This window comes from Vigna umbellata, chromosome 5 (genome assembly GCF_029865625.1).
Source record: "Vigna umbellata cultivar VRB3 chromosome 5, Vumbellata_1.0, whole genome shotgun sequence".
Lineage (NCBI taxonomy): Eukaryota > Viridiplantae > Streptophyta > Magnoliopsida > Fabales > Fabaceae > Vigna > Vigna umbellata.
The window spans coordinates 22,963,923-22,990,781 of NC_142169.1; the positions used below are offsets into that span (position 1 = coordinate 22,963,923).

The 26,859-nt window shown below is 33.7% G+C and overlaps 4 protein-coding genes across 4 annotated transcripts; 1 reads left to right on the forward strand and 3 right to left on the reverse strand.

The window, feature by feature from the left end:
* Window positions 1–3,988: 3,988 nt before the first annotated feature.
* On the reverse strand, window positions 3,989–6,659 carry LOC124840680 (oligopeptide transporter 5-like). Its single transcript, XM_047316816.2, has 2 exons — window positions 6,565–6,659; window positions 3,989–6,412 (listed from the first exon to the last, which is right to left on the reverse strand). The coding sequence occupies exons 1-2, from the start codon at window positions 6,652–6,654 to the stop codon at window positions 4,166–4,168; spliced, it is 2,337 nt and encodes a 778-aa protein (XP_047172772.1). The 5' UTR covers window positions 6,655–6,659; the 3' UTR covers window positions 3,989–4,165.
* Window positions 6,660–8,968: 2,309 nt separating this feature from the next.
* ADSS (adenylosuccinate synthase) lies at window positions 8,969–12,088 on the reverse strand. Its single transcript, XM_047316709.2, has 4 exons — window positions 11,653–12,088; window positions 10,211–10,903; window positions 9,688–9,999; window positions 8,969–9,505 (listed from the first exon to the last, which is right to left on the reverse strand). Exons 1-4 carry the CDS (start codon window positions 11,932–11,934, stop codon window positions 9,335–9,337), a joined length of 1,458 nt encoding a protein of 485 aa, XP_047172665.1. The 5' UTR covers window positions 11,935–12,088; the 3' UTR covers window positions 8,969–9,334.
* Window positions 12,089–14,108: 2,020 nt separating this feature from the next.
* Window positions 14,109–15,145, forward strand: LOC148197951 (uncharacterized). Its single transcript, XM_088114874.1, has 2 exons — window positions 14,109–14,618; window positions 14,695–15,145. Exons 1-2 carry the CDS (start codon window positions 14,442–14,444, stop codon window positions 14,995–14,997), a joined length of 480 nt encoding a protein of 159 aa, XP_087971000.1. The 5' UTR covers window positions 14,109–14,441; the 3' UTR covers window positions 14,998–15,145.
* A 116-nt stretch (window positions 15,146–15,261) lies between these two features.
* Window positions 15,262–17,301, reverse strand: LOC148197952 (uncharacterized). The gene is made up of 4 exons (XM_088115446.1): window positions 16,759–17,301; window positions 16,452–16,675; window positions 16,095–16,352; window positions 15,262–16,043 (listed from the first exon to the last, which is right to left on the reverse strand). The coding sequence occupies exons 1-4, from the start codon at window positions 17,284–17,286 to the stop codon at window positions 15,470–15,472; spliced, it is 1,584 nt and encodes a 527-aa protein (XP_087971572.1). The 5' UTR covers window positions 17,287–17,301; the 3' UTR covers window positions 15,262–15,469.
* Between the last annotated feature and the right edge of the window lie 9,558 nt (window positions 17,302–26,859).

The window sequence follows — 26,859 nt, forward strand, 5'->3', positions numbered from 1 at the left end:
TAACGTGAAGTTATTTTCCCTAATTCCCTTCTTTTAATTTGGATTTTCCTTTTATTAATTTTCCTTTTACTCTTATAAATTAAATCAGAAGAGTTTTTTCCCTATTATCACTCCAAATTCCATACCCACAATAATAATAAAGATATAAGGTTTGGAGGCAACTCATTCAGGACAATCAATTACATCTGCTTGCAACTAACAATGATCCTGCTATATTTTTTTTCTGGGTACCTTTTATAAAAAATTTGCTACATTTATAAAACTATCAAATAATAAATTATAAACCAGTAAAATAGATCTTAAAATTTGTTTAAGAAACTTATTACCTTATTAAAACAGGATTGAATCATTTTTTTCATAAATAATTTCAAAAGAGAAAAATAAGAAAATAAAATAAAATAAGTTATTTCAAATAAAATAATTTTAGTTTATATAAAAATTAATTTTCTAAAAAAAATTCTGATTTAATGAACTCTTTCCAATTGTTAATTTTAGTTTACAAATAAATTAATTTTAACTTATACAAATTTTAGCTTATATATATATATATATATATATATATATATATATATATATAAAACAAAAAAAATTATAGAAAAAAATTATAATAAGAGTTTCATAGGTTATTTTAAATAGTAAGTCTCTTTAAATAATAAGATTTTTTAATACATATTTTAAATTCGAAATTGTGTTTAATAATATATAATTTGTAGTAAAAAGAGAAAACTTAGTAATTTAATTTCATTCCTTATGACTTTAATATTTTGTTAGGATGTGATCACGTTTAAAGTATTTATTTATCTTGAAAAAATTTTATATTGAGATAATGTGGTCCATTTTTATCAGCATCATTTTACATATGGATTTTGGAAACGAATCCAAAAGTTACGATCAGATTTATGTTTCATCTCTGGCTTTATAGTAAACAAAAACAAAGATCTTGAATTTATAATCTTGGATCTATAGAAAGAGATCTTACCAAAATTATTTCAGAAAAAAAAAGGGTTAGAGAAGGAAAAAAATGGGTGTTTTGCACTTTTTCACATCCTTATAATGAGACAATTTTGCGCATGAATCACTCTCAATGTGACAATGACAACAATGGTCATGGTGGAGTTGCTCGTAATGGATTATGATGATGTATCACTAGAGGTCAAATAATGTTGTAGTGAACATAAGAGACTCAATTGGTTTTGCAATGCAAGATATTTGTAGACATGAGTATGATGTTATTGGATATGTCATACTTAGAATTCTTTAATAACCTTAGGTTAGGTGAATAGAGGTGACAAAATGGGTCAACCTGTCCCACAATTAGTCCACCAAAAACAAGGTAGGATGGGTTGGCCCGTCGTAGGAGAAGAGATTGAATACTAACCTACTTAAACAAAAACTCTTTAATAACCTAACATTTGTATCACATCATGGTGCAAATAATGTTGTTTTGATTCATTGGTCAACAAGCGTGGAAATACAAAAATTCTCCGAAGATTAGTTTGAGGGATTTTAATCCCACTTATGCCAAGTATCATCCATGTGCTATAGATACGTGGTAGATCAAGCAATATATATTCTTAGAGCTATGGAATTCTGGCTTGACAGTTTGAATGCAATCAATTGAAGGTCGTATGAGGAGCATCACGCTAAAAAACCACTTGAGTGAACTTCATGCTTCTATGTACATCCACTTAGGAACTTACAAACATTTTCATTTGTCAGAATGTGTGTTGCACCAACACAAGTACATACAAATGATCCATTAACCCCTATTTGGGTTGGAAAAGGGAGTGACAATCCACTTTGATGACCACTTGATTATAGACCTCATGTTACACATTACTGCAACACATTGGGCGGTATCAATTTGTATCATATACTTATCTTGTCCAAGTGTTAGAGAAAGGTGATCTCAACATGATACTCCATCGTTAATGTTAAAGTCTAAATATGCAAGAGAAACAATTATTAGGACACAAACATCATTGTGTGGTTAGTTTTAATTTTTTAACAAATTAATTGTATTGAATTTATTTCTAACAACTTTTTTGTGGCATTATATGGTATATGTAAACAAATTGTGACCACATTTCAAAAAATGATTGCTTGAGGTCACATGACTAAAGGAACTCTTACATAAAAAAGATCTCAAATTGAGCTATAGTTAGTCAAAGTAACAAAGAAGGGAACATGCTACACTAAAAGAACACGTGTTATACTATGGAAGGCATCACAACCCCACTAGCTATATTTATTTCATCTTTATTAATTTAATTACTTTCAAAATATTCAGGCATGTAATCATTTAATTAGTTTTAGGATAATTATTTATGAAATCATTTAATTTTGTACCATAATTACAATAAATAAATGTAACTAAAAAAAAGGTGTAACTTTACTCTACAATTTGAATTTGATATCAAAATTTAATAATATCGAAGGCTAACAATGGCGCCTAATAGGTAATAATTGTGAAAAAACTTACATACTAGAATAATGACTGAGTGAGTGATAAGTTGTCGTTAATACTATCAAATTAACATTATTTTAATTATAGCAACTTCAGTATTACTTTAACAATTTAGATATGGTAAATTTAACATTATGTCATTTCTCAATGAATATAGAATATATTTTTTTATCAATTTGATTCTTATAAAAATCTACACAAATGGTTAGAATAACAAAATACAAATAATAAAAGATAAATATAAAAATCTAACCTAATGTAATTAGTCACTTAATGATTTTAAAATATGCAAAGGATGCCTAAAAATATATAAAAATGCACTTAAAACAATTAACATGCAAATGCTTAATATGCTAAGATGAAAGTGTCTAATATTGTTATGAAGAAAAGATGAGATTTTGATATGTAAAAAGTAAATAGCAAGTCAATTCCTTTGTTTTTCAAAATAGATTCATCCTTTGTTATCTAAAGACTATTGTTAAATTGATTGTTGTTGTAAATTTTCAAATCAATCAATGTAACTTAATTAATTTATTGCATACTTATTATCAACCAAAGTAATTTCTCAATTAAAAATAAGAACTTTGTCGGTAACTTCTCAATTAAATATTACTATGTCTAATTGTATTTATTTTTTTATTTCTTTGATGAAGTAAAAAGTCAATTAATCAAAGTAAGTCTTTTGATTAATTCTAGTTAAAGTTTTTCCCAAAAACCAAAGTAACTTCTCATAAAAACTCATTTTAAAAATAACTTAATTATTTAGATAGTCTTACTTTGGTAGGAGTGCGTGAAGTTAATCGTGATTTTAAAAAATGTTTTAATTTCTAAACTTTTAAAAAAATGCATCAATTAAGTTTTTTTTTTTTAAAAAAATCTAACACCATTAACAGTGTTACATGTTGTACCAAATACTTGACACATGACAATAAAAAATTTTTAAAAAAAATTAAAGAAAAAACACATTAATAATTTAAAAAAAACTAATTAAAACACTTTCAAAAATTAGAATCCAATTGAAAAAACTTTTTAAAAAAGTATGAACATCTTGACACACTTCCACCGAGATCATCTGAACCAAGGTGGATCCCAAGGTGGAGAACATCCGACTAAGTCTTTAGACTGGGTGATTTTGTTTCTGAGATGTGGTTGCCTTTATACGAAATTTCTCAGTGTCAAAGATAGTAATAAAACAGCCAGCACATTTATCCATATTTTCTTATAATATTGAAAAATCATCAAACAAACTGCAATACATTGTCTAATAATAATAATAATATCCTTAATCGAATTTCTGTAGAAACTACAAGCATTGATGATGGATAACAACATAATAAGTAGTCATCCTTCCTAATCACAACAAATTCGTCTTCTTCATCATATAACACTAAAATCAATAGTTCTAGTTTCCACTTGCCTCCTGAGGCATGCGAGAATGAAATAACATACACTGATAGTTTTAACACAAAGAAATCAAAGTAAAACAGATTCTTAGTTCGTTTAAAAGATCTTTTTTGCTTGTTCTACTCTCAAGTTGAATTTCTTGTTCAATATTCTATTATACTTTACAATCAGCAGAGATAGAATGTGAATATATACACTTCAGGTACATTTAAGGTCCAATATCATACCTTGAATTCACCTAAAAAAATATCATATTCACTACAGAATATGGGTGATTGCACACGAATAAGGAAATCAAAGAAGAGGGCATCCCTCGGCATATACACCTGGAGCTGTGGGGCATTTGGCCAAAGGGCAGTGGTCTGCATCAAGACCCCACCAGACTGGACCAAAAATACCATTAGATTGAAGGGTGAAATAAAGGATCACACTCATGAAAGCAACTCCAGCATCTAAAGCAGCTGAAAGGATGTAAGTATGCCGGACCCACCATGCCTTAAACTTTCTATAAACATAGAAATTGAAGAAGATTCCAACAATGCCCCATGTAATATAATTCACTGATCTGGCTGGTGGAATGTTGGATGCACCTGCAGCGATAATGGGAAAGTTGATGAGTTCAATCCACTTGTGGTTGGGGAATTTACGAGAAAGCAACCACACTGGAATAGGAGCAAGTAGACCAATGAGGAAAAACCAATTCATCCCAGGGTAAACACCGTCCTTGGCAAACATTCTCTGTGGTCCTACAACTCCCCATATGATTGAAGCATTATAGAACACATCGTCACCAGGGCATGTCCATGGACTACCCTTTGGCAACAATGCTTCATCACAAATGTTTTCAATAGACGTCAGAAGCCACCAAGATGTGGCAAAGTAGACAGTTGAAGCAACAACTGTGCCTACAACCTGAACGATGAACATAGATTTAGGAGGAATTTTCATGTAGTGGCCTAATTTGAAGTCATTAAGAAACGAAACTGCCTGTACCATGCTGTCATGTCCATAAATCTTAAAGACTACATTAGCAAGGGGTTTTCCTGGGTAAATGAATCCAATTATTAACTCTGAAATCACGTTGAGTCCTGTTTTTATGTTTGTTGTAGCTACAATAACCCCAATTGGCAAGGTGAACACTAATGCAATTGTTAGAGAAAGTAAAATTCCCCACCATGGCAGTTGGAGTTGCTTTCCAAAGCTCTCACAAGCAACCAAGGCCACAACAACCATAAGGATCAATATGGTGGCAAACCACCATTCAGGGACTTGTTCATAGTTTCTCTTCATAATTCTTGTATGGACATCTCCAAGTTGTTCTTTTGGTGCTCTTGTTGTCTTCCTCCACGTCTGAAGAATCATTTCTCCATGAAAGAGGACTACGTGGGAAATAGTGGCAGTCAAAGTTGCAAAGCTTAATCCATACTCAAAGGCAAATGTTATACTAAGATAGATCTTGCTGTAATTGTTATAACTATCCAAATCAATGTCAAAAGTTCTGGGATTTAGAACCCGAGTAACATTATACGTTGCACCAGTTGAGTCAAACGTGTGAGAACTAATGAGGGGAAACTTTTTGGCATCATATAAATTGCTCCAATAGGCAAGGGGAACCAGAACATACATATCCAGCATAAATCCTATCAACATGTTGACGATGGCAAAGCCAGGTACAGCTAAAGGACTACCTAAGAAGGCTGCAACATTGTTCCAATCGAGGCCAAATGAGCCTATGCCAATTCCATTCATGCCTGAACCAATTTGTTGGGCTGTGATGGAATCATTCCAAATCAGGCAAACAACCGAGATGGTTGATATTGCTTGGAAAAGGTACCCTGGAAGAGTGTAATAGGCAAAGCTCGCTACAAAGACTAGGAGAAAGAATTGCATCCTGGTGTATCCTCCTTTAGACCTTTTTTCTTTTTCATGAAATGCCTTGAATAGAGACACCTGCACAAGGTTTTCAGGCCACCACATAAAAGGGGAGTCCACTAGGAATCTTCTAAAAATCCCAGCCCATCCATATCCAAGCATTTGGGTTGACATTACTAACAAATAAGCTGCTACTGGATGGATGCTCCTGTGATAGAAAGCCTTAACGATTGTGATGATGCTGATTGCATCAACACCATTAGATCCAGATGTAGCAAAGATGGTGATAAGCACATGCTCCTTCAAAGTGAATGGCCCCGGATTCATTGAAAATGACCATTTCGTGAATGGCACACGAATTGGTTTAGTCGGAAGAGTTGCAGCCATCAGTTTGCCAAGAGGGAGTGTAGCAATCTGTGCTGAGACTGAAGAGATTTGTAAAGGGTTGGTTCTGTAGCAAAAAAATTGGTTCACAAAGGCAAGAAGCACACATGATGCCAACCCCAGAATCCATGTCCTAAATGTTAGTGCTGGCTGAGTAGGGTCATCAGTGATTGGAACTGTTAGCCTCACTTGCTCAATGGGAGAGTCATCAACTTCCAATTCATATTTCTCAGCATCCTCTATCTCCCTCTCGTGAAACACTCCTGTGCTTGATTCCCCAGTTTCCTTACCCAAAAAAGAAACAAATTGCAATTAGATGGCATAAAACTGCTTCTAAATCTGTTATTTACATGCAATGTCTGGGGCGGGTTCCACGATACATAAAGGACAAGTAAGAAAAAACTATTCAATTAGAATAAGATGATTAAATTGGATACCTTTTCCAAATGAAGCAGAGGGGTGGTAACAGAAATGAATTGCTGCGAAGATGGAGGTGATGTTTTCTTACTACTGACTCCACTCTCCATTGATGTTGTTGTACATGAATTGCAGTTACAAAACAGAGAGAAAAAATCGAAACTTTAGTAATACAACTTGTCGTGAAATTCATTAAAATATTCATTTGACACGTAATTGCTGCTTGAACATGTACCATTAACCAAATATTGTAATACTAATGATACAATTATGAACCAATGCATCTCTTTATCTGATGGTGACATATTAACACATCCAAAATATATCTCTGTTGCTCTGTTTGTGTCTATATATATACAGTTTACCCGGATAAAAAAGGAGAAAATGAAAATGTGCAAAACCAAATATAAATTAAGAGAAAATCTTTTTATTACGTGTGAAGAAAAAGAATAATAATAAATTATAATAATATAATTGATTATATTTTTAAATGTTTTATTACTTTTACATTTATATAACTGACTAAATTATAAATATTATTGATAATTTGTTTAATCATAAATATATAACTGACTCATTGGATTTTGTCATCATTTACTATTCTTTTAAAACTAAAAATGAATTGAATCATTAGTGAGTAAAACTTTCATAACTTTTCTCATCTTCCTTCTCACTTTTATCATTAGATTAATCTTATATTTTTAATTGAATATGTGTTATTTTCATCATCGCACACATAACTTCCATTTTCTCTCACTCTTACAAAATAAATATATTATTTTATTAGTCATCAATATACTTAATTTTTAAAATAAAGTTTAAGACTAAATTAATTTATCACAATGTAATCAAAAATTGAGTGAATATAATTATTAAATAAATCTATGATAATCAAGATACAATTAAAAATGAAATATAAAAAAACATATAATATATAAATTTTTTCTTATTTCATAATAAATAAATATTTAGAAAACTTATGAGATGAAAATAAATGTTAATTATTAAAATATATTTTACTATCAAATAAGACAAAAAAAATTAATTATCTTCCGAAAATGAAAGATATGAAGATTAAGAACAAAAATAATAAATTTATGTCTTTATTTTCATAAACATAAAAAAAAGCCCATGAGAATGAGAATCAAGTATTATTAAAAAAAAACTCAAAAAGTAATAAAAAAGAAAATAAAAAATATCATAATAATATTTTTTATTTTATCAATTTAATTTTATAATTTATTATTTATTAATATTAAGTATTACGCTCTATAAAAAAATAAAAAAAATATAATTTAATTCACGTCAATTCTCAGTACATACTATATATAATTTTAAAAAAATTTAAATATTTGGGAGAGGATGACACCCGCTTACCACAATAATCCACCTGAGTGTAACAGTGAAAAAGTTACTCAATCTTCCTTATATAATTTATATATCCGTTTTAATCATTTCAAATTATTAATCATAAATTACCAATGTTACTTCAATTATTATTAATTTCCAATGACAAAATTATATTATCATTAATAACTTATAAAAACATTTTCAACAAAACAAATTTAGCTTTAATATTTAAATGAATACTTAACGTTAATTATCATTGCAATGTTTTTCTTATAGTAACTTTTTACGTAAATCATTAATAATAATAATAATAATAATAATATAAATAATTTTTATTAAATTTTAATTTAACAACATTTAAAATTAACTTATTTAAAATTTATTCAAAAAACTTTAATTAGCAATAATTTGATAAATAATTATTAGATAATTCTTTTGTCCATGGAAAAAATTTGGACATTCCACGCCCACTTGAAATTTGGAAAGTGTAGACTAGCGCTTAGCACCTTTTTTTTAAAAAAAAAAAACAAAAATTCCAACACAGATAGATAGGTATTTTATGATAAATTATTTATCTTAAAGGACATCAATGTCATTATACTTTAATTCAAATAGCCTACAATACTCTTTTTTTCTTTATCACATGATATCCTTCCTTTTTATATTTTTATTTGTCCTACTCAAACCACTTTTTTTAATATCAAAGGTAGATTTGGATTTCAATGTAAGTACTCAATAACTTTTAATTTTTATTAAATAATGCATCGATATGTTCTACACTTCCATTTAGATCTAGCTGGAAGCAAAATTAACGTCAAACTCTAATTAACTTAAATCTACAAATGGCAAAATTTCAACTGCAACTAAATTTAACTCGGCTTAATTTTCCAAACTAAAATTCAAATAGATTATTATGTTCTTTGTACTCTATAGGTAATAGATTCCTTTTATATTTACAATTATCTTTTCCAAAATACTATCATACTAAAGTAAACTAAAACAGACCCTTTGTAGAAAAATGTATTTCTTAAGAACTAAAGCCAAAAAGCCATGTGAAATTGATGGGAAATGATAAGAGAGAATAAATAAAGATTGCAAGGAGCAACAAAACCATGATGCAACATTGTTGATAGTATAACATTTATTTTCTACCACATGAGTAACGGGGACACATGTTATCACCGGACATCTAACTCAGACTCATCATTGCGACAAGTATTGCAAAATTAGACGGTGAAGTATCCTGAATCAAATTTCTATATGAAATCCAAAATGCCATTCAAAACGGCTAGCACCATATTACATCATGTAGGTGATCCTCACTCGTCACCACGAATATGTTTTCATCCCAAAACTCATCAAATGTTAGCTGGAATTGGCATCCCTACCGCAAAAAGCCTCAACTTTTCCTACAGAGGCATGCAAATTCAACATGAAAAATCATTTGTATATGAGGGCATCACGTCCAGGTCCAACACCAATGTAGTGAATAGGGACCCCCACAAGTTCTTCTACCCTTTCCACGTATTGCCGTGCAGCTTTTGGAAGGTCAGAGTAGTTTCTTACGGAAGAAATATCAGACTTCCATCCTGGAAGTACTTCGTATTCCACCTACAACATAAAAAAACATATAAACATAAACAAGCTCCCTAGCAATTAAGGAGCTTTACCTTCCTTGAAAAACATGTTCTTTCACGTTCTGGTTTATGTTAGAATGTATCAAATCAAAGCATTTAGTTGGTGATCCAGAAGGACCAACAATGGAGTGGATGGGAAAGATGGAAAAAAGTTACCTTCAATTGCTCAAGAAGACGGAGGTCAGAGGGAAATGATTTGATTAAGGTGCCATCATCAAGTTTGTAAGAAATACCCAACTGAATTTCATCAAGATCTGATAAAACATCCAGCTTGGTAAGATTCAACGATGAAAAACCATTTATCTGACATGAGTATTTCAAGGCTACTATATCCAGCCAGCCACACCGCCGAGGACGGCCAGTAGTTGTGCCAAACTCCTGCCCAGCAAATCTGAGGAGATCACCCCCTGAACCCAGAATTTCAGTAGGAAAAGGTCCGGAACCAACTCTTGTAGTGTATGCCTTCACCTACACAGCCAAAATAAAATTAAGTATGAGCTTAATTTGTTGACATTATATTCTTTAACACAAAAAAACAGAAACAACTTGAAGTTCCTGAGCCAAGTGTTTAATGTTTGGCAGTAAGGAACAATTAGTTATTAGAAGCAAAAGCAAAAACAATTTCGATAAACAGATAAATACTCTAATGAACAATAAAAACAGATAAATATCCACGTACCACTCCTATTAAATCACCAATCACCCTTGGAGCAATACCAAGACCAGTGCATATCCCGCCTGCTGATGGGCTAGACGATGTAACAAATGGATAAGTTCCAAAATCAATGTCCAACATGGTTGCTTGTCCTCCTTCAACCAAAATCTTCCTCTTCTGTGTTATGGCCTCATTCATGACATGCACAGTATCAGCAATAAATGGTTCCAACCTCTCAGCATATCTCTTGTATTTTTCAACTTCTTCCCTTAGCACGTCTGGACCATAGTTGAAATCTTTAAACCTTAATGCTGCATCTGACAATATAACATCAAGCTTCTGGGGGAAAGTATCCATCCGCCTCAAATCACCTACTCTGATGCCATTGCGGTTAACCTTGCTGGAGTAGCAGGGTCCAATGCCTCTCTTGGTGGTGCCGATGAAAGATTTAGCAAGCTCGGTTTCCCTCAATCCATCCACTACTTGGTGGAAATCAAATAACAGGTGAGCACGATCAGATATCAATATCCTTCCCTGGCAAGAGACCCCACTTGATTCAAGACCATCAATCTCTTTAAACAACCCCGGCAGGTGCACTACAACCCCATTCCCAATAACACACAGAGTATCCTCGTTCAGAATACCAGAAGGAACAAGATGAAGCGCAAACTTTTTCCCTTCTGCATTGTAGATAGTATGCCCAGCATTAGCTCCACCCTGAGAAATACATTAATAACCACAAATTATCAGTGCAAAGCAACAACTAAAAAGACAAACCAACACCAAGCGAAGCCGATCTCAATACACCAAAATAATCCCTAAAATTAACCCTATCGCAATCTGGAACTGCAGAAATGCCGTTATAGTCCCTGAAATTACCAGACATCAATCAATTTAAGAAAAAAAGAAAAATAAAATAAAAAACAGATTCTCTAGGTTAAAATTTGATTGAAGCTACAAAACATGTACAGTACTCATTAAAGAAGAAACCAGACTGAAAAATTTATGACTTAAAATAAATTCCAACCACCAGTAGAAACGAAATTCAAAAGAGTGTATCAGACAGCATATTACTAAAGATTTCCCTCCCGAATTCTTACTTTTTGTAATTTCAGGGACTCAAAAGTCAAAACCCACTGTCCTTTGGTAACAACGAAGAACTAAAATAAACATTATTTAATAATTTGAGAAACAAAAATGACATCACTGTAGATTCAGGGACAAATTGACGGCACACCTAATTCAAGATTCAATTCAGTGTACTTCTTATAATAAATTATTACAAAAAAAATATGAATCAAAGAATCAAAAACCTTAAACAAAGGCACTGGTAAACAGACAAATGAACCCTAAGACAACACTTCCACCACAACCCACTAATTCCATTGAAATTCCAAGACATCCCTCAGATTCGCGACAAGGGGAAAAGCTGCGAAAGGGTAAAAAGAAAAGAACTTGCCCGGTACCTGACAGCGAGCAACGATTTCGAAGTGTTGGGCCAAGACGTCGACGAGTTTACCCTTGCCCTCATCACCCCACTGGCAACCCAGCACGCCAGAGACCTGGCTCAGCGAGCCGATGCGGGCGGCGGATGTGTCGGCAGCGGCGAGCTTGGTGGGAGGAGGTGCGACGGGCTTAGCGGAGCATACGACAAGGTTTCGAGCGAGATGAAAGCGGCGAGATGAAAAGGGGCGGTGAGGGTTGCATATCGCGTGAGAATCAAACGTGATCGATGAGATGCTGTTCATTGTAGACACACACCAAAGATACTACTCACTGAAGAATAGAACAATGTGTGAGAGAGTGAGAGAGAGAATAAAAAAAACACAAAAAGGGCACAAAAAGGGTGTTATGTTGACAATGTTGCGTTTTGATGGCTGATACTTCAAGCCATTATTGGATTCCACAGGGTACAGTAGTGAGATATAGTCTACTTATTTAAAAATGGTTTTAATGCACCAACCGCATCTTATACCTTTAAAATAAATTACCAACGTAGTTTTAATAATTGGATTATTATTCATTAAAACTAAATAATCAAATATGTTTATTTTCTTTTAAATAGGTTTTTTTTAGTATTATTAAATATCTATTATAAAATATTTTCAAAATATTTATAAATAATATTATATATAATAACTGGACTATTATTCATTAAAACTAAATAATCAAATATATTCATCAGTAAGCTACCTCCACTAATATTGGATTAAAACATGTATGCAAACTACAATTAACAGATAATAATAAAACTTGTTCATCCATCAACACACGATCCTCCTGTACCTTATTTGTAGCTTTCAAACTGGGGATTTGTGTGCCCTACCTGTTATAAAATATATTTAAGATATTTACAAATAATATCTTATAATATAATAATAACTTATTATCATATTTAGTTATATCCACAAGATATTATCAAATATTTCAGAGACATTTATTGTTAATATCTTATGATATATTAATTTATTGTCATATTATAATTTTATTGAATTTTATTCTAATGTTTTAAATATTATAAATTTAATATTATATTATAAAAAAGAGTTATTATTATTGAATTAAAACTGTAAAATATATTTCTAGATGACTTAAGGGATCCTTAATCTATATATAATGAAAATAAAAGAATACATGGAACATGACTGAACTAGACCCTAAATGTAGAACTGGGTACAACTAATAAATGATATAACATACTACACCTTGCCTAGACTTAATGATTATAAATAGATATAATTATTTTAACACTCCCCTCAAGTTGGAGCATACATATTATATGAACCAAGCTTGGAATAGGTAAACTCAATTTGAGATCTCTTTAGGAACATGGTCAATACATATGTAAGTTGGTCATTTGATCCAACAAAATCAACTTGTCTCGAATGAGACAATAGAATAGTAACTTTGGCTTCGAACAAGATGCATGTATGCTTCATACCATCAAGAAAGAATGTCTATAAACCAAATTGAACTCACAAACCAGTGTAGCCAAAGAGACTCCTCGTGAGATATATGATCCCTCTTCAAGAGTGTGCGGCAAACATATGACAATGGTCAACGGATAACAAAAATGCAAACACAGGTCTATGAACAACTAACAACGGCTTATGAATTGGACAGTAGTGGACAACCACAAAACATCAACTAGCACCATGAAACTTTAACTAGGATGACTTTAACAAAGGAGATTTTCATCAAAAAGTGGATGATGGTCAACAGTTCAGACAACAACAAGACTATAGGGACTGGATTGCCATCAGTAATGGATGGGGCATGCAGTGGCAAACAATAACAAAACTGCAAGGACTAAATTGTCATCATTGACTGATGAGAGCCTACATGGCAGTGGCCAACGACAAACGGTAGCTGACGATGAATTGTTATGGCAGACAATGGAAAAATAGCTAAAAGATATTTCAGATAAATGATGGATAGCTCAATTGCTCATTTAGATCTAAGACAAATGTTGAAAGACAAAACTTTTATAGCTGCCAGTGGACAACCAAGGTTGAAAGAACTCAAACAACCTATTCTGATACCATGTTGACATTGGAACTGTAAAATATATTTCTAGAGAGCTTAAGAGATTCCTCTCATGGAACTGTAAAATCACATTTTAACAAGTTAATATAATTATATATCATTTTTATTATGTTAAGATTTTTTTTAACTATTTTAAATATTCTAAATTTAATTTCGTTTTTTTAAAGAGTAAATGGTAACTTTCTTACAACAACCAATGAAAACAATGCATTTTCACTTTTTTTTATGATGATAAAAATAATAAAATTATTATTATTATTTATTATAAAATTAAGTATAAATAATTTTTATAATTTTGTTGTAAGTACTTTTTATTTATTTTGTACATAATTTTTTAATTAAAAAAAGGTTTAAACCCTTCGTTGGTCCTCAAGTTTGTATGAAAATCTCAGTTGGGTCCTCAAGTTTTTTTCTGTCTCAATTGGGTCATATTTTTTGTAAAAGTGAGCACATTTTGCCATAACCGTTAAGTGTTGTGAAACGGCGTTAAAATGGTGTGAGCTGGATTTTTCAATTTACGGACGTGGCATTGTGCATTAAAATTGACTGTTTGTTGTTTTTATCCACGTAGGCTACGAAGCCCTAACATTTAAGGGCATCCCATCTCATCCAAAGTATATTCTCCTGTTGGAGAGGATCGTGTTTCGTCTTGGTGAACCAGAGCTGGTGTCTTACGTCTTGGGCAAGCACTGTTGAGGAGGTGGTAAGGATGTCTCGTTCATCTTCCTCTTGCCAATGTTTGGGTTCGGCCATGCAACGCAGTAGTGGCAGTGTTAGGAGCTTCGATGGAAACCCAAGATGCCTCTGTGGTCACAGTGCAGTGTTTCGTACTGCGAGAACCCCTAAGAACAAGGGGAAAAAATTCTGGGGTTGCCCTAACTTCAAGGTCAGTTTGATATCACAATAAATCTATGTCTATTTATTTGGGTTTTGACGAAGGTGTGTGTGTTGGTGTTGAACAGGGTGGGAGTGGAGAATTGGTTGGTTGCAACTTCTTCAAGTGGTGCATTGACGAAGGAAATGAAGGAAAATGGCTGAATGTAGAAGAAAGGACTGATAGTGAAAGAACTGAAGAAGTGGGTGTGATGAGCATGGAAGACAGTGTGTTGCAAATGGAAGAAACATATTGTCCAAAGATCAGACTGGGTTGTATAGAGAAAAGTTTAGTTAAGTTAGATAAGTGGTTTAAATTGTTGGTGGGGATGATCTTTGTCATATTTGTTTTGAATGTAATTGTATTAGCAATGTTGGTGAAAGTTGGTTGATGCTGTGTCATCTGTGATCAGATTTCAAACTTGGGTTATATGTAATGTGTTTTTTATTAATGTTATCAGACTTGAAACTTGGCTTATATGTAATGTGTGTTTTATTAATGTTGGTGAGTTATTACAGTGATAATGTGTGTCATTTAATTTCATTTAATTGTATTGTTACTTTAAGTGGAATAATGATAAAGCAATGAGCAATAAAGTAATGAGAAATAAAGTTGATGAGTGATAACAAAATTGGGCAGTAATCACTTTCTGATAACCACAAACATTGTATTAGATGATAACAGAAGCTGTTCAATTGTCTTAGATGATAACAGAAGCTGTTCAAAATGATAACAACATTGTCTTACATATCCAAAATACATCATAACAATACATTTGCACAGACTGTGTTCAAAATGATAGAGCAAACATTTGCTACAAAATATAAATTTAGGATCAGTACATTAGATCATTGATCAGTACATCATTCATCAGATAAAGGCATAGTTGCTGGAGGTTGGGTGACTTGAGAAGATTGGTCACCAATAGGAACATGTGTTGCTGGAGGTTGGGTGACTTGAGAAGATTGGGCTGTAGGAACCTCTACTGTTGGAGGTCTTTGTGGACAGCCTTTTCTGTTGTGTCCAAGTTGTTTGCAGATGCCACATGTTTTCCTCTGGCCACCCTTTCTTAATTCACTGTTATTCTTCTTCAACTCCCACTCCTCTAGCCTTCGTTTCTTCTTGGGCCTTCCTGGCATTGTCCTCTTCTTTGGTGGTAATATATCTGCATAGGGTGTAACATCCCAGACATGTTGTCCATTGATAGGGTTAATTATTGTGTTGTAAGTCTCTTCATAAGTAGACTTCCTAAACCAGTTGCCAATGTAGTCTTCTGCATTTATATTCAAAAACTTCATTGCAGTGATGGCATGAGTACACGGAATGCCAGTAATTGCCCATTTTCTACATGTGCAGTCCATGGTGTCAATATTCACAACAAATTGCTGACCAAATTCTGAAAGATGTTTCACTTCAAATAATTTTTCTCTTGACCACCTGTATGGAAAGAAAGTTAACATGAATGGAAACACACATCATAAAAGTTACCTTGGTAACCAATGTCTAGTTAACCAGGACTCCTTTTGAAATCTGCTAAAAATCTTGGGGCATATTGAACCTTGATATGATGTGATCTTTGTCCTGTTGGCAGCCCATCTCTTCATTATGTAAACCCTTATGTCTTCTAACATGGTAATAATAGGCTTAGACCTACTATCGACTAGCACACTATTAAAGGCCTCACTCATGTTGTTGACAAGAGTGTCACATTGTGATCTAGAGGTGAATCTAGATCTTGACCAAAACCTGGGATAAGTGAATATAAGTAGTCAACTATGTGTCATGGCAAGGAAGCAAATATTGAAATATGGTTAAGAGTTAATAACTAGAAGACTTAATGCATACCTAGGTGGGATGGCAATCAGATATTTAAATGCGTCAAGATTTATGTCTCTAATATTCCTCATTTCAGTCTCCCATTGTTGTGGGTGTGTTGCTGTTGCTGCCCGCCACATCAGACGTTTAAGGTTTTTTCCAGGAAATTTTTTTCTGAAGTTTGAATATAAATGCCTAACACAAAATCTTTGTTCTACACCAGGTAGAAGATCCTGGATTGCTGGCAAAAGACCCTGACATATTCAACATATTGTAATTAACATTTGTTTAATGAAGATATTCAGTTATATGTAAAACATATTGAACATTCACTGACCTTTTGTTGGTCTGAAATAAATGTGCATCCTGCACATACAGCTGCCCCACCAAGGTCCTCAATAAGGAGCTCCAAGAACCAAGTCCAGGAGTCTTTGTTTTCTACCTCAACAATAGCATATGCTATGGGCATCATTTGGTCGTTTCCATCTCTTCCCACTGCTGTTAGTAACTCCCCTCCATACTTGGTTTTCAGAAAGCATCCATCCAAGCCAATAATAGGTCTACAACAAATGAAGCTATCCTTGCATGCCTTCAAGCATGCATAAAATCTTTGGAATATGACCTCACCATTACTGTTATCAACTTTGATTTTTACTGTTGTTCCTGAATTTGTTTTCAGCAGCTCATGACCATAATCGCGAAGTCTTCTATATTGATCTTTGAATGATCCTTCAACCTTATCTCTTGCCATTGCTCTTGCCCTAAACGCCATATTTCTTGAAATTCCTACATTCCATTTCCTAGTAACTTTGTCCCTAATGTCCATGACCTTCATTGTAGGATTTTCTCTCACAGTTTTCTCCATCCTTTCACTCAACCACTTTGAAGTGATCAACTTAACATTGAAATCTCTACTACAGTTGTGGTTATCAAACACTTTTCTCAGTTGCCATGCACTGATATCAGTCCTAAAGGAACAATACGCATACCATTTACAATTTCCTCTTCCACCCAAGCACTTGACAGAAATCCTTTTCTTGTCATTCTTAATAAATTTTAAACTTCTCCCATTACTTAGTGCATAAGTCCTTATGGCATCTGTGAATTCATTTTTCTCAGGAAAATAGGTTCCTACTTCCCATTTATAATCCACCAAAGTTTTAGGCATACTAAAAGTGGGAAACCTTATCTTAGTCCTCACATGATTGTCCTCACTATCTGATCCACTCAACAACTCCTCTGATAACCACTCATTGTCAGACAACCCACACATATCATGAATAAATTCATTATCTGTTGACCGTTCAGACTCAAGTAAGGCACTGGAAGCTTGTTCTCCCACATTTCCTTTAGAAGTCCCAATGTCACAATGCACGCTGACATCAATTAGACTTCCTTCACTTCTATCTACATCTTCGTCCTCAGACTCTGCCTGATGTGCATCACCCTCACTGTCTTCTACATCATCATCCTCTTCATAATCCTCTAGCTCAAAATCATCTACATCATGTACCTCAGCTTCCTCCTCATGATGGATCTCAACATCCTCACCATCACCCTCATAGGCATCACTATGATCCTCACCTTCACCCTCATACCCATCACCTTCACCCTCATGGGCATCACTATGATCCTCACCATCACCCTCAACCATTTTTTTACCAACATCACTATGATCCTCACCATCACCCTCATACCCATCACCTTCACCCTCATGGGCATCATCCTCACCCTCAACCATTTTTCTTCCTACTGCAGTATGATCCAGACCATCACCCTCCTGGGCATCCCCCTCACCCTCCACCATTTCTCTTCCAACTTCAGTATGGACCTCAACATCACCCACATGGGTATCCCCCTCACCCTCCACCATTTCTGTTTCAACTTCAGTATGGACCTCACCCTCATGGGTATCCCCCTCACCCTCCACCATTTCTGTTCCAAGTTGAACATCACGAACAACCTCAACCTCCTCCACTTGTCTTGCAACATCACCTTCATCATTAACTTGACCACCAACCCAATCAATCATTTCTATTATTTCTGGTTCCATCATATTATGAACCACATACAGATGAACTTCATCATTTAACCTAGCAATGTTCAACATGTGCATGGCACCCCTATCATCAGTTAATAATTCTAACCTATCTGGGTGCACAGACTGACCTCCTAAACCGTACCATAACTCTTTGATGTCCATATGACCTAAATCTTTGACTGACGCTACTATGCCAAAATAGCTAAACAAGTCTGGATCACAAGACCATTCTGCTCTCTCTCCTTCAAAGCTTAAGTTCCCATTATCATCACTCACAAAATTTCCAGAATGGTGGACCACCACCTTAATACGTTCCTCATCCATATCAACAACTTCCTTTTATAACCTGTACATTATGGGGGTTAACAAGTGTTTCGAATATTACACTGCTACAACTACGGAAACACTCACTCACTAACTAAACACTCACTCACTAACTAAACACTCACACCGACAAAGACAGGGGGACAGGGAACAAAGTAACATCCCCACTAACGAAACACTCATAGACACGGGGACCACTACAACTGAAAAACAATTCAAGAAACAAAATTTGGGACCACTACAACTGATAAACAATGTAACAATTGAACATGCAAAATGGGGACCACAAAGCATTATAAAAATACATACAGACCAAGACAAAAACCCAATTGTCGAAGACCACAAATCACATGCACTGAAACACAAAACCAAAGACGAAACGAGGTATCTTACCTTAGTCGCGTCAACTATTAGCTGCCCTCTTCGTCTTGTTCAAGATTGGAGTTCTTGTTCGTCCTCCGCTTCATCTCGCAACAACCAAATTAAATCCCCAATTCCAATTTTCAAATCCCTAATTCTGATATACCTAATATGAATAAAGGGTTGCCACATCACCACTATTATTTTAAACAAAACAGTCCACGTAAGAAACCCTAAACACGTCACCACATTCTCTGTGCTCCAGCTCACACCATTTTAACGCCGTTTCACAACACTTAACGGTTATGGCAAAATGTGCTCACTTTTACAAAAAATATGACCCAATTGAGACAGAAAAAAACTTGAGGACCCAACTGAGATTTTCATACAAACTTGAGGACCAACGAAGGGTTTAAACCTTAAAAAAATATTAAGTTTAAAAAAATGGTTAAATATAAACAAATAATCACTTAAAATATAATATTGATAAAATGTTTATTTTAATTTTAAAATGTTAAAATGGTAAAAGTAAAAAATAAATTTAGATGATACATAATATAAATAAGTAATAACATATTAACAAGTCAACTAAAACATAGGTTTAATTGTTTACTTTGTCCCTAGTTTTGCTATAGTGTGTCAACTTGGTCCACACTCTTAAAAAAGTTTCAATTTCGTCCAGACGATGTATAATGTGCATCAATCAAGTTCAATTCTATTCACGGTATTTAAATAGATAATGTTAATAAAATTAGGGTTTCAAGTAAAGAAAAGGAATTTAGGAATTTCTAATAGAGGATTGTTGAGTTAGTGATCGAAGAGAACTCGTTATCTACATAAGGAACAAAAAAGAATCACAATTGGGGGTTTCGAAAATAGAAGCGCATTTGGGGATTTTGAAATGCATTTGGCATTGTTTGGATATTTTAAACAACAAAGTGAGTTCCATTGTAGGCCTAACTAGTCCAAAGGTCCGCCGCTGCCATCGGCCACCACCACCATCGGTCACCACCACCGTAGACCCTCTTCAACCTCAACCTATCACAATGCAACAAAGAACCACCCAAATTCACAAAACCAAGAACCCCAAATTTACATCCACCACCACGTCTTCTTTGTGGCCACGCCTACGTTCATTGTGAGCCATAAACCAAAAATAAAAGAAATCCCAATAAAAACCAAAAAGATGAAGGAAGAAATTATTCTCCCAAAAGCCAAACCAAAAACAGAGAAGAGTGAGAGCCTTCCTTGTTACTGCTCCTTGCGCCACCAACTTTTAGAGAAGAAATCAGGAACCCAAAAATAGATGTCCTAAAAAGCCCAAATTTGATATAAAAAACGTGAGAACAAGTCCCAAAAACCCCATTGAAACCCTTACCGCGAAGTCATCAGAGAGAGAAACCCTTGTGTCGCGGAGATGTCACTGCCTTGACCTTTGCGTCGCAAAGAGGTCGCGCCTGCGGTTCCTGAGCATGCCTACCTTTCCTACGAAAACAACCAGATCAAAAGGGGGAAACGAAACCCTCTTAGCCATCGTTCATGTACGATGAAGAACCCCACACGAATCGTGACACCGTATCACCGTCGTCTTCTTCATGCAACTGGGAATCGTGAGTTCTCCACGTCATGAATCGCAAGTCCAAAGTCTCGCTGCCACCAAGCCACGAACATAGAAACCCTTCCCCCCTCAAGTTGGGTTTTCGATTAAGAGAAAGAAAATTAACGTTTGAGGATCAAATTAGGGTTTGTCATATTCAATTGTAATGACAAAGAGATTTAGAACTAATCAGAAATTGAATTTTAGAAGTAATTAACAAAACAAATTATAACTCTTAATTTATTTCTAATTATAATTAAAAGGAAAATCTCAACCCTAATTTGTTTCTAATTATAATTAGGATATCCACGTATAAGCTCCCTCTTTTGTAACCACATTACATTTAAACATATGCAAACTTTAAAAAATTGTTTTTGATACGTTAGCATACTTTTTTTGTCACATCATAAAACAATTAACTTTTTTTCTGGAAAATTAACTGGATGGACTTGATTAATGTACATTATATCACATGTAGACGAAATTGAAACTTTTTTTAAAGTGTGAATCTATTTGACACACTACGAAGCTAGACACAAAATAAACAATTAATCCAAAAATATAATATAGATAATTACTGGTTTTTTCCTAACAATGATCCAGAAAATGCTCTATACCACCATCGAAACAATAAACAAGTTTGAACAATGAAAATTCAGTTAGACATGAGTAAGTTACTTCAACTAAGCTTAAATAAAAAGATATATGCAACCTATAGTTAAGGGATTATGATAAAATTTACTCATCCATCAATACTTTACATTTTTACCTTATTTTTAACTTTCAAACTAAGAGATTATGTACACACTCTTGAACGTATTATAAAATATATCTAAGATACTTAGTGTATCATACCTAGTGGAGACCGAACGGTTAACATTCAGCACCGTTCGGTCCATCCACTTAGTACCGATCGATCTATCTACTGTAGCCGCACTCGTCAACTCTATTGTAGCAGCGCTCGTCAACAAACCAGGTTAAATGATGTTGGACCACAGTTAGGCCAGCATTTAAGTTATTGGACTAATAATCCAGTAGAGGATAAAATAATCAAGGATATCTGATTAAAGATATTCATAAAGCTGTTTATGAGCAACCAACCGAATCTTCAGGTAAGTTTGTTATTATTTCGTCTATGAAGCACTTAAAAATACATTGACATGGCCAAAGGCCAGGTACGTCCCACTTACGCTTTACTCACACTATATCATTCTTAAATACTCAAACAGTGCTAACCCTTCACTGAGCATTTCATTAAAAGCTAAAGCTCTTCAACAACACGCCTAACTTGAGCGTCAGAGTGCCTTTTGCAGATACATCCCCCCACCCCCCCCTTGCGTCAAGAAGGAGACCAATCGGTTCATGCCAATACCGAACGGTTGGCAGCAGGAAATCAAAGGAGCGTGAGCGACCAATAGAAGGACGAGCGTTCGGTCTATATTGCAGGAGAGCGAGCATTCGGAGAGCAAGCATTCAGAGAGAAATCGACAAAGTTATTCAGGAGCGGTAAGTCACGTGTCTCGGTCCCACAAAAATATCTACTGAAACATTTTGGCGTCCACCGTGGGGTCGGGGGGCATCCCTTATAATCACAAGAAACCGGATAAGGATACAATCTCACCATTAATGTCAACAAGCTTTTACGGCTTTACAGATAATTATTTTGATATAGATTCATTTTATTATTTAATTTATATGGTTTAATTTAAATATCTTAATTCAATATTATAATATTGTTCAAAGACTTATTAAGGTGACGCACTCACCAATTAGCTAAATTTGGCATCAAGTGTTCAATCATACAACAGCTCGGCCATTCGGCCTCAACTGTTCGGCCTTCCATGGCCTCAATCATTCCAGCATTCGGTCATTTGGCCTTACAGGTACTCGGTCACTCGGTCAAGAGGAGTGCAAGAAGACCGAAGAGGTAAATCTCTCTCAGAAGTAAGCCATCACTCGCATGAAAAATACCCAGGGACGTTATCTGAAAAACACTTGGTCCGAACCGGGCGGTGATAGAAGTTCTCAACGAACTGTCACTCTCGTAAACAAAACTCAGGGACATTATCTGAAAAACTCCTGGTCCAAACCGAGCGATGATAGAAGTTCTCAACGAACTGTCACTCTCGTAAACAAAACTCAGGGACTTTATTTGAAAAACACCTGGTCCAAATCGAGCGGTGATAGAAGTTCTCAACGAACTGTCACTCTTGTAAACAAAACCCAGGGACATTATCTGAAAAACACATGGTCCAAACCGAGCGGTGATAGAAGTTCTCAACGAACTGTCACTCTCGTAAACAAAACCCAGGGACACTATATGAAAAACACATTGTCCAAACCGAGTGGTGGGGAACGTTCTAAGTGAACGCTCCCTCTCGTCCTAAACCGAGCGGTAGAGAACGTTCTAAGTGAACACTCACTCTCGTCCTAAACCGAGTCGGGAACGTTCTAAGTGAACGCTCACTCTCGTCCTCAACCGAGCGGTAAAGCCCGTTCCCTAGGAAGAACTCCTAGGTCAAAATCAAAGCAAAGAGGTAAAGCCCTATCGCTAGGAAGTTCTCTAGGAACTCCTAGTGTAAATCTGAACGATAAAGCCCGTTCTCTAGGAAGAGCTCCTATGTCAAAGTCGAACGGTTACAAATGTTCTTTGTGGAATCTAATCCGGCCTTATAAAATGGCCTCTCGGCCTATTGAATATCAAAAGAGAAGTTATAAAGTCCACCGTTTCGCCAGCAGCGAGCAACGACTAAAAACAGCCTCTCTCAAACTCATAAGTCCTATACTTAACCTTAGCTAAAGTTGAACGTTTAACTCGGACTTGGGGGAATATGTATCGTACCTAGTGGAGACCGAACGATTAACATTTTGCACCGTTTGGTCCATCCACTTAGGATCGATCGGCCTTTCTATTGTAGTCGTGCTCGTCAACTCTACTATAGCAGCGCTCGTCAACAAACCAAGTTAAATGATGTTGGGCCACAATTGGGCCAGCATTTAAGTTATTAGACTAATAATCCAGCAGAGGATAAAATAATCAAGGATATCTGATTAAAGATATTCATAAAGCAGTTTATGAGCAACCAACCGAATCTTCAGGTAAGTTTGTTATTATTTCGTCTATGAAGCACTTATAAGTACACTGACAGAGCCAAAGGCCAGGTACGTTCCACTTATGCTTTACTCACACTTTATCATTCTCAAATACTCAAACAGTGTTAACTCTTCACTAAGTATTTCATTAAGAGCTAAAGTTCTTCAACAACACGCCTAACTTGAGCGTCAGAGTGCCTTTTACAGGTACAGAACGGTCGGCAGTAAGAAAACAAAGGAGCGCGAGTGACCAATAGAAGGACGAGCGTTCGGTTTATATTGCAGGAGAGCGAACATTCGAATAGCAAACGACAAAGTTATTTCGGTAAATCATATGTCTCGAAAAATATCTACCGAAACACTTAGTTTTGGAAACTCATTGTAACAAATTATATATTCAATTTTGCTTTAATTTTGTAATTTCTTTATCTTTTGCTACTTTATACGGAAGTTTTCAGAAAACTATTATTTGTTTTTCATGTTTTTTTCTTATTTCTCGGACTTTCTTGGTAAACTCACTTCTTTTGTCTTTTCATAGCCGGAAACAAATATAAGAGTTTGGAGTAGATTAATGTAACTTAAAAAAAGTAAAAAACAACTGATGTTATAAAATAGTATTAATTTTCCCTTTATTAAAGATAAGTATGATCTAAATTTGAATAATAGATCACTTTTAAGTGATATATATATATAGGTATTCATTTCTTCTTGTACAGGAGATCAATGGATCGAAACGTCAAACAAATATATAACGGTTCTTAGAATATAAATAAAAGCTATTTAAAAATACAGTTTGAAACATTAATTTAAACATTTATAAAGTAGGAATGAAATAAATTAATAAAACCAATGGCGTATCCTCCCAGAGAATGCTTATTTATTAATTTAGTATCGTTGGCTGTGGATAAAATAGTATAAGTCAAATCTTGTGTGATAACGGCCTTTTCTTTTTATAACGGTAGTAGTGTAAGTCAATTAAAAGGTCGTAATCTTATATACGTAACAATAATACAGTATTATCTTGTCATACTTATATTTTTAGTTAAACACATATATTCAAAACCAAATATAAAAATGATATGTTGTCTTATATATGGTTAATTAAACCAATTTTTACTAGGTAAAGTTTTAGTACTCTTCCTTAAAATATGTTTTATTAAAGTGTTTGTGTAGTATTTTGTTATGTGGTATTTAAATGTAATTTATAGGAGGTAAATTTTAAGTTTAATTAATTTTTATGTATCGACTTATAAGATGATTTACACTTACTTCTATATGTAAATTCATTATATGGTGTTAATGTCTTAAAAAGTAGATTTTAAGTTTAACCCAATCTTAGTAAATCAACTTGTAAAGTGAAGTTTACATCTACTTATATAATGTAAACATGTTTGTATTCTTAGTTGATTCTAACATAATCAAATATCCTAATGAATATCAAAGATGTCAAGCTAGATGCAATATTTCTTGTTAAGGTTGTGAATCTCAGTTATGTAGAGACACCAAAACACTTGTAGACGCAACAATAATGAACATAGTCAATAATCAATATTTCTTGTTGGAGTCGTGCATCTCAATATCGTAGCAGTCTTAGTGGTAGTGGACAACATTATTTAATATCTTGTTCTTTGTGATAATTTTGACCTTAGACAACCATGGTGACATTCAAAAAGATAAGTGTTGAAGTGTAAAGTAATGTCATATGTTATACAATGAATGAAGACACATAGGACAAACATTAAACATGTTTACAGAAAATGGCATGGTATGAATAATAGTTTTCTTACAATTTAGTTTGGATTTCTTCTTTTTTATAAGTTAGTCTAATGTTATATCATAATGAATTGTTTTATTATTTATTCTACTTGTTGAGAGCATTGAAATCGAGTGATCGAAGAAGTTACTAAGATAAATACATCAAAAAGAATGAGGTAAACATCAAACGATGAAAAGATCGAAGATAAGATTAAGAAAGAGATGATTACACATGAAATCAGAGGAATGATTTTTTTATAAGTTAGTTTAATGTTATATCATAATGAATGATTTTATTATTTATTTTGTTGAGGGCATTGAAATCGAGACATTGAAGGGGTTACCGGGATAAATACATAAAAAAGAATGAGATAAACACATCAAACAATGAAAAGATCAAAGACAAAATTAAGAAAGAAATGATTACACATTAGATCACAGGAAGGAAACAAAATAAACCCAACATAGTAATGGAAATAAAAAAATGAACAAAAACTCATAAAATGCATGGAGAAAGGGATTCATTAGACAAAATTGAAAGATAAGTTATGCGAGGTTAAAAGGAAAATTGAGACATATGGTAATTGTTGCAAACACGAGCTTAGTAAAACATAGTTAAAACATATGATAAATATTGTAAATATGAGCTTAGTAAACATAATTGACACAATATCAATGATTTTTAAGCTATTATTGTAAATTTTATAATTATCTTTTATTTTATTTTAACTTAAATGTTGAGACATATGATAATGGTTGTGAGCTTAGTAAGCATAATTGATATTAACACCAACAATTTTTAAGCAATTATTATAAATTATATTTATCTTTTATTTTATTTTAACTTAAATATCAAAAGGGTGGGAAAATATAAATGATTATTTATATGAAAAAAAAAGTGATAAATTGAATTTACAATACAAATATTTTGAAAACACCAGAAAAGGTACGGGCTAATCACGTGAATATATATATATATATATATATATATATATATATATATATATATTAATGTTTAATATATTATTTAAATAACAAAAATAATAAATAATATAATAGTATTTAAATAGTTGATCTCAATTTAATTGAGTAACGTGATTCGTTCTATTCTAGATAAAAATAATTGCAAACTAATCCAAAAATCTTCGACTTCATTCTGTGTTTTTTCCTTTATGAATTAGTTTTCTGTTAGGTTTTTATTTATCGATTTGATTTTAAAGATTCCTATTCCATTCAATGTTAAAAAACAGGTTTAGGTTTATGATTTG

Bases quoted from the DNA above. Each gene is read 5' to 3' on its own strand.
- LOC124840680 (XM_047316816.2), bottom strand. From the start codon at position 6,654: ATGGAGAGTGGAGTCAGTAGTAAGAAAACATCACCTCCATCTTCGCAG. The intron at 6,413-6,564 runs GTATCCAATTTA...TTTTTGGGTAAG, and splicing joins CTCTGCTTCATTTGGAAAAG to GAAACTGGGGAATCAAGCAC.
- ADSS (XM_047316709.2), bottom strand. From the start codon at position 11,934: ATGAACAGCATCTCATCGATCACGTTTGATTCTCACGCGATATGCAAC. The intron at 10,000-10,210 runs GTACGTGGATAT...TTGGCTGTGTAG, and splicing joins TTGGTGATTTAATAGGAGTG to GTGAAGGCATACACTACAAG. The intron at 9,506-9,687 runs GTAACTTTTTTC...TTTATGTTGTAG, and splicing joins GTCTTCTTGAGCAATTGAAG to GTGGAATACGAAGTACTTCC.
- LOC148197951 (XM_088114874.1), top strand. From the start codon at position 14,442: ATGTCTCGTTCATCTTCCTCTTGCCAATGTTTGGGTTCGGCCATGCAA. The intron at 14,619-14,694 runs GTCAGTTTGATA...GGTGTTGAACAG, and splicing joins GGGGTTGCCCTAACTTCAAG to GGTGGGAGTGGAGAATTGGT.
- LOC148197952 (XM_088115446.1), bottom strand. From the start codon at position 17,286: ATGGAGAAAACTGTGAGAGAAAATCCTACAATGAAGGTCATGGACATT. The intron at 16,676-16,758 runs GTCAGTGAATGT...TGAATATGTCAG, and splicing joins TTATTTCAGACCAACAAAAG to GGTCTTTTGCCAGCAATCCA. The intron at 16,353-16,451 runs GTATGCATTAAG...CACTTATCCCAG, and splicing joins CTGATTGCCATCCCACCTAG to GTTTTGGTCAAGATCTAGAT.